General features: G+C 39.0%; 1 protein-coding gene across 1 annotated transcript in view; it reads right to left on the bottom strand.

Moving 5' to 3' along the window:
* The window catches only part of CDCA2 (cell division cycle associated 2), a 48,976-nt gene that overhangs the window by 35,703 nt on the left and 865 nt on the right, over positions 1 to 12,408 (bottom strand). The window contains exons 3-4 of the mRNA XM_080796956.1: positions 12,223 to 12,396; positions 10,943 to 11,097 (exon numbers count right to left, since the gene is read on the bottom strand). Coding sequence (XP_080653082.1) covers positions 10,943 to 11,097; positions 12,223 to 12,396 — 329 coding nt within the window. The remainder of the gene's footprint in view (positions 1 to 10,942; positions 11,098 to 12,222; positions 12,397 to 12,408) is intronic.

The following is a 12,408-nucleotide window of genomic DNA, read 5'->3' as shown; positions in this document are numbered from 1 at the left end:
TGGAGTAGGTGGGGAACAGCTTTAAAAAAAGCACCCATGCAAAATACATCCCCAGTTATCTGGGGACTAAAAACTCTTTAAAAGGATTCTTCCTGCGGAGCTTAAGGTCTCTCTTTTAGAGTTCCTAACTTTGAGTTCATAACCTGAGACAGTCTCGGCGAATCAGATTAGGAAAGGGAAAGAAACTGAGCACAAAAATGCTTGAGAGGCCAGTCTAAGTAAGCAATTACATGGAGAACACAGGAAAGCACTGAATCCAGAGACGGGGTAAGAAAGAAGAATCTGCCACTTTGGAAATTTCACCAGAGTTGCTAAAAAAAAATATATATATATATATATATACACACACACACACACACACACACACACACACCAATCCACTGAAAACCATCTGCATGACACCTGAGGGTCTCAAAATACCTAGTTCAATCCAAGCTAATCTGACTGCCTATTTCCATCCATACACACCCCCTCCCCAGGAGGCCAGGACAAGACGCAGATGTTCCCGGAGCAGTTCAGAGACCCACCTTCACACTTACCCTCTCCCCAGCTAAATTTTCCTGATTTCATAGGACCTTACTTCCTCAGCACTAAAAGCTGTCGTATGCTAAAACCACAAAGCCAGATAGTTAGATGGTTTAAGCACAAGAGCACTTAAACCCTAAACCCTAACAGGATTTTAGCCAAGGAGTCATCAAATGAAATTGACACTGGCAGGGAGAGAAGTGCCAGATCCATGCAAGTAAATACATACATACAGATACATACAATTGAAGAGTTCTGTTACCCATAAATTATTAAGTTCTTTATCCAGTTTCTCCCCCATTACTATTTAGTCTAACATTTCCACTAATTTGGAGCTAATAACAATTTAAAAATTATACCAACAGATAAAAGTAAAAAATTACCTCCCTTTATGATATCATCTGGAGGAAAATCAGTTAAAAGTTTGAAGCCATGTTTGATGGTGGATCTGTTCACACACTTGATTCTATTCCCAGTTAAATACATTCACAAAGCGAACTGTTACATAACAGAATATTTTAAATCCAAATATGGTTGATGATGTAAACCTTTATGACATAACACACAACATTCATAAAAAGCTGGTGGCCAACTCTTCTCTATGAGATATGGAGAAAAGAAACAGGTTATCCCAAAGTCAAACAATTTACCTCCAATGGGCATCTTTTGGGTACTCCCATTTGAACACGGTAGGGATAGGTTTAATGTCCTAGGAATTTAGAGCACTGAAATGCTGCCTAACACAAATGCAAGGTCCCTAGTTAGAATCGTTTTTCTCTATTTCCTGATGGAGAACGGGAATATATAAAGGAAACAAAACATTCAAAATGTATTGCTTTATTCTTTTGCCTTATGACCTTTGTTAGTCAACAACATTCCTTCCAGATATTGTTCCAAGGGCTCAGGACATAGAGTGGGGGGGGGAACCACACTTTGGACAGAAATTCTGAAAACATATTAATGTAGTTTCAGGTACAGGAAGTGCTAGTGAGAAGATGAAAAAGGAACGTGATGAAGTAAAAGTGCTACTCTGGCTTGAGTCAGAAGAGCATCCTATCGAAAGCAATAGCTAAACTGGAACCAAAACAGTGAGGAAACCAGGAATTATGGATCACTGAAAAAAAATTAAATTAAATTTTAAAAAGTTAAAAAAAAATAACAGTGAGAAAGTGGCAGTAGAGGAGAAAGGCATTCTGTAGTAACAAAAGCTTGGATGAAAACAGGAAAAAACAGGGGAAAACAGGGGAAAAAAAAAACCCCATCATGCCCAGGAAATGGAAGGTGACGGGGATAATGAGGCTAATGGTGGGCAAGGCTCAGATCAGGAAGGGCGATGCAGGCTTCAAAGAAGGGGTCGGGGTTTAATTCAAGGCATAACAGAAAGCCAGTGGAAGGTTTTAAGCAGCAGAAGGAATGATCTTAGTCTCTCTCTGACTGCTCTGTGGGATGCTGGGTGGATTAGGGAAGGAGGGAATTGAGGAGAGCAGTTAGGAAGTCCATTTGGTAATCTAGGCAGGAAACATGAGGGTTGTAGCAGTGGAGCTGTGGGACATGAGGACTTACAGAAAGGGTTCTGATAGGTAGTGATGTGCTGGATGTGGAAGAAAGAAACCAAGGAACATTCATAGGTAGTTGGCCTGAACAACTGGATGATGGTGCCATGTCCTACGAACTGGTAAGAGGGCTGGAGAAGCTGGTGGGGAGAAGAAATGTACAGTTTGGTTGCAGCCAAATGCTTATAAAAACACCCAAGTGAAGATGTTGAATAGGCAACTGGATATCTAACACAGTCTAGTGTTCTAGGAAGCTCTGGGCCAAAGTCAGACATTTTGCAGTCAGTCTACAGCTGATGATGGAAGCCATGGGAAGGGATTAGGTTGCCTAAGCAAAGCAAACAAAAGGGGACAGAGGGGAGCCCTAGGGCACTCAAGCATTTCTAAGGAAAAACTGGAAGCAGGGGTGGAATTAGCACATGAAACACAGAGGGAATGACCTATGACACAGAAGGAAAATTAGGTCAGTATGGAATCCTATAAACCAAGTGCAGAAGGTGTTTCAAGGAGGCAGTGGTTGAACACTTCAAAAGCTGAAGAAAGGCTAAGATGCATGCTTAGATTTAATCTTTGTCTTGGCCAGGGATCAATGGTAACAAGAGTCGTGTTGACAGAGTGGTAGAAACAAAAGCCCAGGTGGCGTGGCTAGCAGCCGCAGAGAGGATGGGAGAAGGGAAGTGGGGCAAGACAGACAAACAATATGCTCACCAAGTTTTGCTGTGATGAAGAGGCACAGAAATGGAATGCCTGGAGGTCTAGGAGGAGTTAAAGAGATACTAAGGTTTGTTTGTACTAATGGAAAATGAACCAAAAGAAAAGGAGGATAACATAATTGCAGAAGAAAAACGAGCTCAGTATGACCTATGTGGTCATAGTAATATAAACACCTGAATACTTATGTAACCCAACTATTAGGAAGTTGTGGAGAATGGGAAGTACACATGTGTATGTATGATAGAAAGCGTAAGGAAGAGAGAAGGGCTAATTCTCTACCATCCACAGTGGGAAGTTAATAGTTAATGTCTTTATACTGAAAGATTAAGTAGTAGCAATTAGACAAGAAATAAAAGGCATCCAAATTGGAAACAAACAGGTAAAACTGTCACAATTTGCAGATGGCATATTAAATATAGAAAACTAAAGACTCCACTTAAAAACCACTAGAATAGAGGTGCCTGGGTGGCTCAGTGGATTAAGCCTCTGCCTTCAGCTCAGGTCATGATCTCAGGGTCCTGGGATCAAGCCCCACATCGGGCTCTCTGCTCAGCGGGGAGCCTGCTTCCCTCTCGCTCTCTGCCTGCTGCTCTGCCTACTTGTGATCTGTGTCAAATAAATAAAATCTTAAAGAAAAAAAAACATTAGAATAAATGATTTCAGTAAAGTTGCAGGATACAAAACCATCATACAAAAGTCTGGTGTGTTTCTATACACTACTAATGAACTAGCGGAAACCAAAATAAAAGAAAACCAATTACATCAAAAAGAAATAAACAGCTAGAAATAAATTTAACCAAGGAAGTAAAAGACGTATGCAACGAAAACCATAAGAAACTGATGAAAGAAACTGAAGATGTAAATATATGGACAGATACTCTGTGCCCACTGATTAGAAAAAGAATATTAAAATGTCATACTGTTCAAAGCAATCTACAGATTCAATGCAATTACCAACAAAATTCCAGTGGCATTTACCAAGAGCCAAGAACATCCAATGGGGAAAGGACAGTCTCTTCTAAAATGGCATGTGGAAAACTGTACAGCCACATTCAAAACCATGAAACTAAACCACCGTTTTACACCTACAAAACAACTAACTCAAACTGATGAAAGATTTGAAAGACATGAAATCATAAAAACAGGTGGTGAGCTCCTTGACACCAGTCTTGGCAGGGGTTTTTGGTTTTAACACCAAAAGCAAAGGCAACAAAAGCGAAAATAAATGTTATTTACTATATCAAACTAAAAAGCTTCTGCACAGCAAAGGAAACTATCAACAAAACAAAAAGGCAATCTACTGGATGGAAGAAAATATGTGCAGATAACATATCTGATAAAAGGGTTGGTATAATATACAAAGAATTCCTGTAATTTGGGGCACTTGGGTGGCTCAGTTGATTGGGCATCTGCCTTCGGGTTCAGGTCATGACCCCAGGTCCTGGGATCCAGCCCCCCCATCGGGTTCCTTGCTCAGCAGGGAGACGGCTTCTCCCTCTCCCTCTGCCTGCTGCTCCCCCTGCTTGTGCTGTCAAGCGAATAAACAAAATCTTAAAAAAACAAAACAAAAAAAAAAACAAAACAAAAAAACCTCATGTAACTCAATAGCAAAAAAAGCAAGCAATCCAATTTAAAAACTGGCAGATCAGAACAGACATTTTTCCAAAGACACAGATGGTTAACAGACATGTGAAAAGATGCTCAACATCACTCATCATCAGGGAAACGCAAACCAAAACCCAATGAGATATCATCTCACATCTATCAGAATGGCTATTAAAAAAATAAGCCACAAGTGTTAGCAAGGATATGAAGGAAACCCCTGTGCATTGTTGCTGGGAATGTGAATTGGTGCAGCCACTATGGAAAACAGTATGGAGGTCCCTCAAAAAAAATAAAAGTAGGGGCACCTGGGTGGCTCAGTGGGTTAAAGCCTCTGCCTTCAGCTCAGGTCATGATCCCAGAGTCCTGGGATCGAGCTCAGCAGGGAGCCTGCTTCCTCCTCTCTCTCTCTCTGCCTGCCTCTCTGCCTACTTGTGATCTCTGTCAAATAAATAAATAAAAATCTTTAAAATAAATAAATAAATAAAAGTAAAATGACCATAAGATTCAGTAATTCTACTTGTGTTTACCCAATGAAAATGAAAACACTAACTTGAAAGGAAGTATCTACCCCCATGTTCACTCCATTATTATTTGCAATAGCCAAGATACGAAAACAACCTAAGTGCCCATCAGTGAATGGATGGGTAAAGAAGATATGGTGTATATACATAATAGAATATTTTTCAGTCAGAAAAAAAGAAGGAAATCTTGCCATTTGTGACAACATGGATGGACAAACCCTGAGGGCATTATGCTAACAGAAATAAGTCAAAGAAAGACAAATACTGCAATGTCACACTTACATGTGGAAGCCCAAAGTTTAAAAAGAAAGAAAAAAAGGAGTTCATAGTTACAGAGGAGAGAGTGGTGTTGCCAAAGGCAGGAGTCGGCAAAATGGGTAAAAGGAGTCAAAAGGTACAAACTTCCAGTTATAAAATAAGTCATAGGGAAGTAAGGTGGAACATGGAGACTCTAATTAATAATATTATATTCTATATTTGAAAGTTGCTAAGAATAGATCTTAGAAGTTCTTATCACACACATAAAAATTTGTAACTGTACAATGGATACAACCAGACTTATTGCAGTGATCAATTCGGAACACAGTTGAACCTTGAACAACAAGGGTCTGAACTTCAAGTATCCACTTACATATGGATGCTTTTTTTCAATGAATACCATTCTGTTGGTGTATTTTCTCATTTTCTTAATAACATTTTCTTTTCTCTAGCTTATTGTATATTTTATGGTGCACACTGCATATAACATGCAAAATATGTGTTAATCAACTATTATCAGTAAGGCTTCTGGTCAATAGTAGGCTACTAGTAGTTAAGATTTTGGACAGCGTGGAGGTTGGTGCCCCTAACCCCCATGCTGTTCAAGGCTCAACTGTGTATAAAATTTTGAATCAGTACATTGTACACCTGAAACTAATGTTGTATTTCAATTAGAATTCAATTTTTTAAAAAAAGGAATTACAAGGAAAAAAAAAAACAACAGAAGAAACTTTTTATTAAGAGATATGAAGACAACTACCAAAGCAACAGCTACAAAAGTTGAAAATGAGAGCCCCGGGAAAGGAAACATGGAAAAAAGGCAGCTGCACACCGTAGTTCTTACAAATAAATCCTAAAGTACTGTTTCCTTAAACAATGTGCATACGTAGTATTTTTATTTATATAAATTTTTAAAACTTTAAAAAACGTGTTTGCAAGAAAATTTCAGAGGGTTAGAACATAGATCTAGACTGGGTAAGGGTGAGAGAGGACATAACGTGAGCAGTAGACAGTACAGGCATGGTGAGATCAACAGTCTGGATGCTTCGACAGGATGAGAGAACCGTGAAGTAAACTGGAAAGATGAAATCTGGGTCGGAGTGAGGTGGGCTGAAAGAAGATCTCAAAGGTGCAACAGTACCCAAGGAAGCACGTAAGCAGATGCCTGAGGTAAAAAAGATCATAGGAGCTACAGAAGTCAAGGAACTTGACTTGCCGGGATGGTGGATAATCAACCATGTGCTTATTGAAATATTCAAGGATGAAAGAAAGCAAGGGTAGTGGAGGAAAGATGGAGAGCCACTGCCCTTTAACTTTTCCTCTAAAGTACTTTCTTTCTAAAACAGGAAAAGGTCAGGGTGTTTGGGTGGCTTAATCGGTTAAGCATCTGCCTTTGGCTCACATCACGATCCCAGCGTCCTGGGATCGAAACCCAAGGAGTCTACTTCTCCCTCCCCCTGCTCTTGTGCTCTCACTGACTCTCTCATTCTCTCTCAAATAAATAAAATCTTCAAAAAATAAAGCAAGAGAAGGTGGAGAAAAAAGATGAAATATGTAAGCATAGAGGCCCTTATAATTTACAGAAAGATAAAAACAAGTCCTACTAGTATATTTGTGGAAACTTCAGTAAATTAGAATATGTGAATTAATATTATTTATGCAGTGAATAAATTTGTTGAGCAAGGGAAGGAGAGATAGGGTGAGAACTGGAAGAGCAGAGACACCAAGGGTATTTACTATAGAGGCAAATCTCGAAAGGTCGAAGGACAGCACTGATTGTCCATAAAAACTGCTCACATGGAAAGCCCTTACTCTTAACAATGCTAGATACTAGAGCTATATATCTAAGGAATTCTTTTAATACATATAATCACATTTCATGGGAATGGGGTGTTTTCATACATACATTTATACACACACATATATGTATTTATATGCATACTTGTAAGACAAAAAAACCAGAATTATCAACAGCACATATGGAATATCAACAAAAAAGGAACTTGGGCCAGAGAAAGCTGAAACTGACAGGGACTCTTTAGGCATTCTGAAAACAGGAAATAAGCAGACCTGCAGTAGACCCCAGGAAGGCTCAGCTATCTAATGTATCGGGTATTTCTGAAAACCACGGTCAAGGGCAGAACTCAGAACAGGAACACTGAAACTCTCCCAGCAGCACTTGAACCCACAGATCTCTTCATAAAGAAGAAAAGACCTTTACAGTCTGGAGGCAACACAGAGATTCAGGATTCCAAGAGATTTAAGACTCCACAAACAGCTAAGGAGAGGGTCTGCACTGAAAACAGAGGCTGTCCAAGACTTCTTGGTGAACTTTTGACTTGCAGGCATTTTCGACACTTAATTTCCAGAGTCGGGGGGGTTTAGGTTTACACCCCAGGAATTCCTTTCAGAGAAAAAAGATCTGCCAAAAGAAAAGTACCACAGGATTCTGATACTTGGGAGTTCCTCCAGTTAAAAAGTGGCCATGTCTACACAGAAATCCACTGGCCAACAAAACTGGACCATGCACCCTGACCTCTAAGTCAAGTTTTTAAAGTGTCTCACTTTTACAAATGAACAGAGTGTCAAGGATCACTAGATATCTGAAGAAAGATCTGAGCATGAGTCAGAGTCTGAACTAATCAGGTAGCAAAATGGAACCTGAAGGCAAAGAGATCCTGCAAGGGGAGGACGAAAACAACCAGGAAAATATAATGTCCTTAACAGGCCACAATGGTTCTTTATTTAATATAAGAATAGAGCTTCAAATGAAAAAACAGGTCATACAAAAGATAGGGAATCAAAATAGGTGTTGAATGAATGAATGAATGAATGAATAGGATTCTTCATCTCTGTAAACTAAAATACAATGCAGCAATGCCTTCAAATTTGGTGGGAAATATGTGCAACCTAGATTCTATAGTAAGACAAACTATAATCCAAATGTGCTAGTAGAGTAAACGTCATCAGATATGCAGAAGCTCCAGAAAAATGAGCTGGTAAAACAAGAAGATATGTGGACAAGGAAACAGAAAATCCAAACAGAGGAAGAAAAGGAAATCACCAGGGATGGTGAAAGCAAGTCACAAAGTGATAGCTGACCAACAGACCCAGATGGCAACCAAGCCAACAGAAGACAGAGAACCCCCAGGAAAAAGAAAAGAACTCGCAGATCCTTAACGTTAACAGATACCGTCAAAGTTTGAGGATGAAATTATGTGATAAAAGACTAAACCAAAAAATAATAAAAAGTTCTTATGAACTAGAGGAAAAACAAAACTTGTGTAAGAAAAGAAATGGGACCATAGCATACCACACAGCAGTTTGTGAAAAATATCTGCATGGTTAAACAATGCACACGAAGTCTTAATTCAAACACAAATTATAATTGTATTGGAAGGATGGGGACAGGGGATAGTATTACGACAGCTATGGCTAGGAGGTATAAGAGCAAAATCCCAATTTTTCACAGAAATAACTACAATGGTAGTAAATCCAAAGCACACCATGTTCCAGGCACAGATCTAAGTACTTCATCTCTACTAATTTAATCACCCTCATTGAAAACTTTACTATTATTTTCACCCCCATTTTATATGTGAGAAAACAGAGACAAAGAAGTAACTTGAAGTGCTTGGCTGGCTCAGCCTGTAAAGCACCCAACTCTTGATCTCGAGGTTGTAAGTTTGAGCCCCATAACAGGTGCAAAGATAAAGGAAGAAAGGAAGAAAGGAAGAAAAAGGGAGGGAGAAAGGGAGGGAAAGGAAAGAAAAAAAAGAAAAATTGACTTGCCAAAAGCACAATTAATTAACAATAAAGCCAAGAATCAAACCTCAGCAAATAGCTCCACAGTCCATGTTCATACCTACCCTAACAGCAGTTCTCAGAGTGTTTACACTCTTAAAAATTATTGAGAACACCAAAGGCTCTTAGTTCATGTGCACTATAGCTATCAAGAGTGTTTTAACAGGCTTTCCAGAATTGTGGCTATTCTTCCTTTCATGGAACATAAAACCCAAAGATTTCCTAAAAGTCAGTTGCAATGTCAAATATGAAATTCTATCAGTGAACCTTCATATTCTGTGGGCTAAATCTATGAGTCTCTTGCAATTTGAGGGTATATTTTGCATGCACTGGTCATTAGGGAAATTTTGGTTCACTCACTTCTGCAGATCTTCCAAATGTTGACACCTTTTATTATGTAGAATTAAAGAAAATCACATTCATTAATATCTCCACTGATCTTATCAGGAAAGTTTAGCTAGGGGGAAGTTCTCAAACTCATGGTGCTGAGCAGAAGTTTTCCAAATTCTAATTTTCTCCTGAAAACTCAAGTTTTTTAAGCAGTAAGAAACATTTCCATTTTTCCTTGAAGTGGCAGGTTCACTGTTCATTTCTGAGAAAACATTATTCACATTCCCAAGTCTGACTAAGCATGATGACTGTCAGTCTTTCAAGTAAAAATGATGCTCCATGAAAAAAAGTGGCCAGAGTTCAGATTACGGCTCAAAACAATTACACACATGATTTTTTTTTAGAACAGCCATCATACTTCTGTATGTACTTTGGAAGTGCCTGAAGCATACTTCTCATTTCAATCACACATAACACACAAGAGTGGAGAATAAAATTTACAATGTTTACTGCATCAAGGATATTAAATGAACCTGGCATTATTATTCCCTGTGAAGGCTTAGGAGTGTGGAATAAAATGATAGCTTGGTGCCTTTAATCTTACCTACCATTGCTTCTGTGCTGTGAATGCAAACAACATAGTGGAAAAAGGCAAACACCTCGGTGCTATTATAAAAACCTGTTTTAACCTCACAGACCTCTTGAATGGGATACAGAGCTCCCCGGGATGGGCAGATAATCTCTGAGAACCACCGCACTACGTAGCCTTGTGCATAGTGTCTAAAACTGAAAAATAAAGAAGTGGCAATAAAGTACAATTTAAAATAGGAAGGCCAGTACCAAAAGAGACAATATAAATAGCTGTCCTTCAAGAAGGGGAAGCATTAACTGTGTCTTTCATAGACACAGTTGTACACTATTGACTTTTTAGGAACATGGATTATTCTTTTTTTTTTTTAAAGATTTTATTTACTTATTTATTTGACAGAAATCACAAGTAGGCAGAAAGGCAGGCAGAGAGACAGGGGGAAGCAGGCTCCCCGCTGAGCAGAGAGCCTGACTCGGGGCTCGATCCCAGGACCCTGGGATCATGACCTGAGCTGAAGGCAGGGGCTTTAACCCGCTGAGCCACCCAGGTGCCCCAGGAACATGGATTATTCTTATAAAAATCCGCAAAAATAGCTACATCCTTCCTCATCAGCACACAAGTAATTTTTTCCTTTTCGCCAGGTTATCCCAAATATATTTTGTCCTGGGGGAACTCTTACTCCTACATGCCAACATGCAGGAGTCAAAAAAAATTAAGATGCTTCAAGAATAAATATTAAAAGACAAAGGCTGAAAAACACTGCCTCACTTCATTGTAGAGAAAACCATCAACTGGCAAAAAAAAAAAAAACAACCCTGCAAGATAAAATAGCTCCTCCAGAAAACCATTTCTATCCAGGATTTCCTGATTGTTAACATAGCCATACTCAACATCACTATCAATGAGAACTGAACACTTGCCGTAAAGACAGAGAAAACATTATCTCCCCAGATCCAAAAACAGATGAGATGCACAAGAAGGTAGAAACACGGTACGAAAGCTTTGTAAGAGAATTCATGACAGAAGTTAGAAGAATATCATACCAGAAAAGGAGAATTCTGTGTCAAAGGAGACTTCTCTGCCTTCTTTAAACTCCGCTGCTGAGCAATGAAACGAATAAGATGGTTTGTTTCAGGGGAGCCCCGAGCACCGATTGTAGAACGCCGTCTGGATTTTTTAAGGTAGGATGATGACTTTCCTATAACAAAAACTGTCTTTTAAATTGGAACAAAACAAGGCAATCATGAGTAATCATGTACTGAATTCCCTGTAATACACCAGCCTAAGAGAGAACATGAGAAGCACCTATTACGGAAATCTAAACAGAGAATTATAGAGGAAATTATTCACACATCATCAGTTGGATAGGGATCTTTGTCTATTGATTTATTCCATGCTTCTGGAAGTGCCTGGCGCGTAGAAAACATTGATCAGAGAGTTGTGGAATGAGCACATGAACACATATTTTCATAGTTCTCATTTCTGTTTCATATTTCCTGCACACAGGAATGGGTAATGTCTAGCTTTGGACTAATAACTTCTCTTTTTTCGGAATTAGCCTGTCTTATCCCCAAGAACTGAAAAGAAAGCTCTCTCCACTTTGGCACATGTACTCCCATGTTCTCAATTCTTCAAAATCATTTGTTTCTCTGAGAAACCAATCCACCTCCCACACACTACGCTGCATTCCGGCCACATGCTGAAGAGCACAAAATGAATCTAGTTTTTTCTTTAAAGGCTTATGGATAATATTCTTGAGAAGGGAACACAGAATGGCACATCACTGTGGTCTTGTCTACATCACGCATTATTCAGTCTAGTGCCCTGACTTTTCAGCCTTCCTTCACCTTCTATTTCTAAATATTCTTCTCCAATCTAATCCCAGTTTCACGTTTATTTCCTCTGTTAGCTAAATCAGACTTCACAGATGAATTTCATTTCTACTCCTTGAAGATTATTCCGAGTCAACTTTGCTTGTAATTTTGAAAGAGGCATACCCAATCTTTCTCAATAGCTCTTCAACTTTCTCTTATTTTTGCCATATGTAAGCATAAAATTTATTACTACTTAGAGGAGTCAGGTCAAAATGTGATTCACATGTGTATTCTTTCCCAGTTTGGGCACAGGGCACACTGTTGAACGTTATGCTGCTTGCCCTGGGAACCGAATATTCCGCTATGATAGTTGCACCGTGCATATTCACAGAAATCTCCCTAACAGAACATTTGCAGAGTCAAAGTAATGGGACAGGGTAGATTAGATGAACAAAACTGGGTTAAAGTTATCTTTAAACTTCTAAAGCACTGCAATAAAATTCTTTTACCTGAAGAGTTCTTTACAAAGCTTTCAGGTGTAATTCCCAATTGCTCTACTGTTACTGTGGAAAAGTCCAAAGGTGACTTGAAAGTATCCAGTGTGCAACCATTAGGAGTCACTTCAGGTTCATGCTTCTGAGGAGTTACAAGATTCCCATTTCCCAAAATGAAAGAGGAATTTTCTGAAACAGACA

This window comes from Martes martes (genome assembly GCF_963455335.1).
Source record: "Martes martes genome assembly, chromosome: 2".
NCBI classification, from domain to species: Eukaryota; Metazoa; Chordata; class Mammalia; order Carnivora; family Mustelidae; genus Martes; species Martes martes.
The sequence above is the reverse complement of the archived record's forward strand: the minus strand, read 5'-3'. Positions and strand labels throughout refer to the sequence as shown.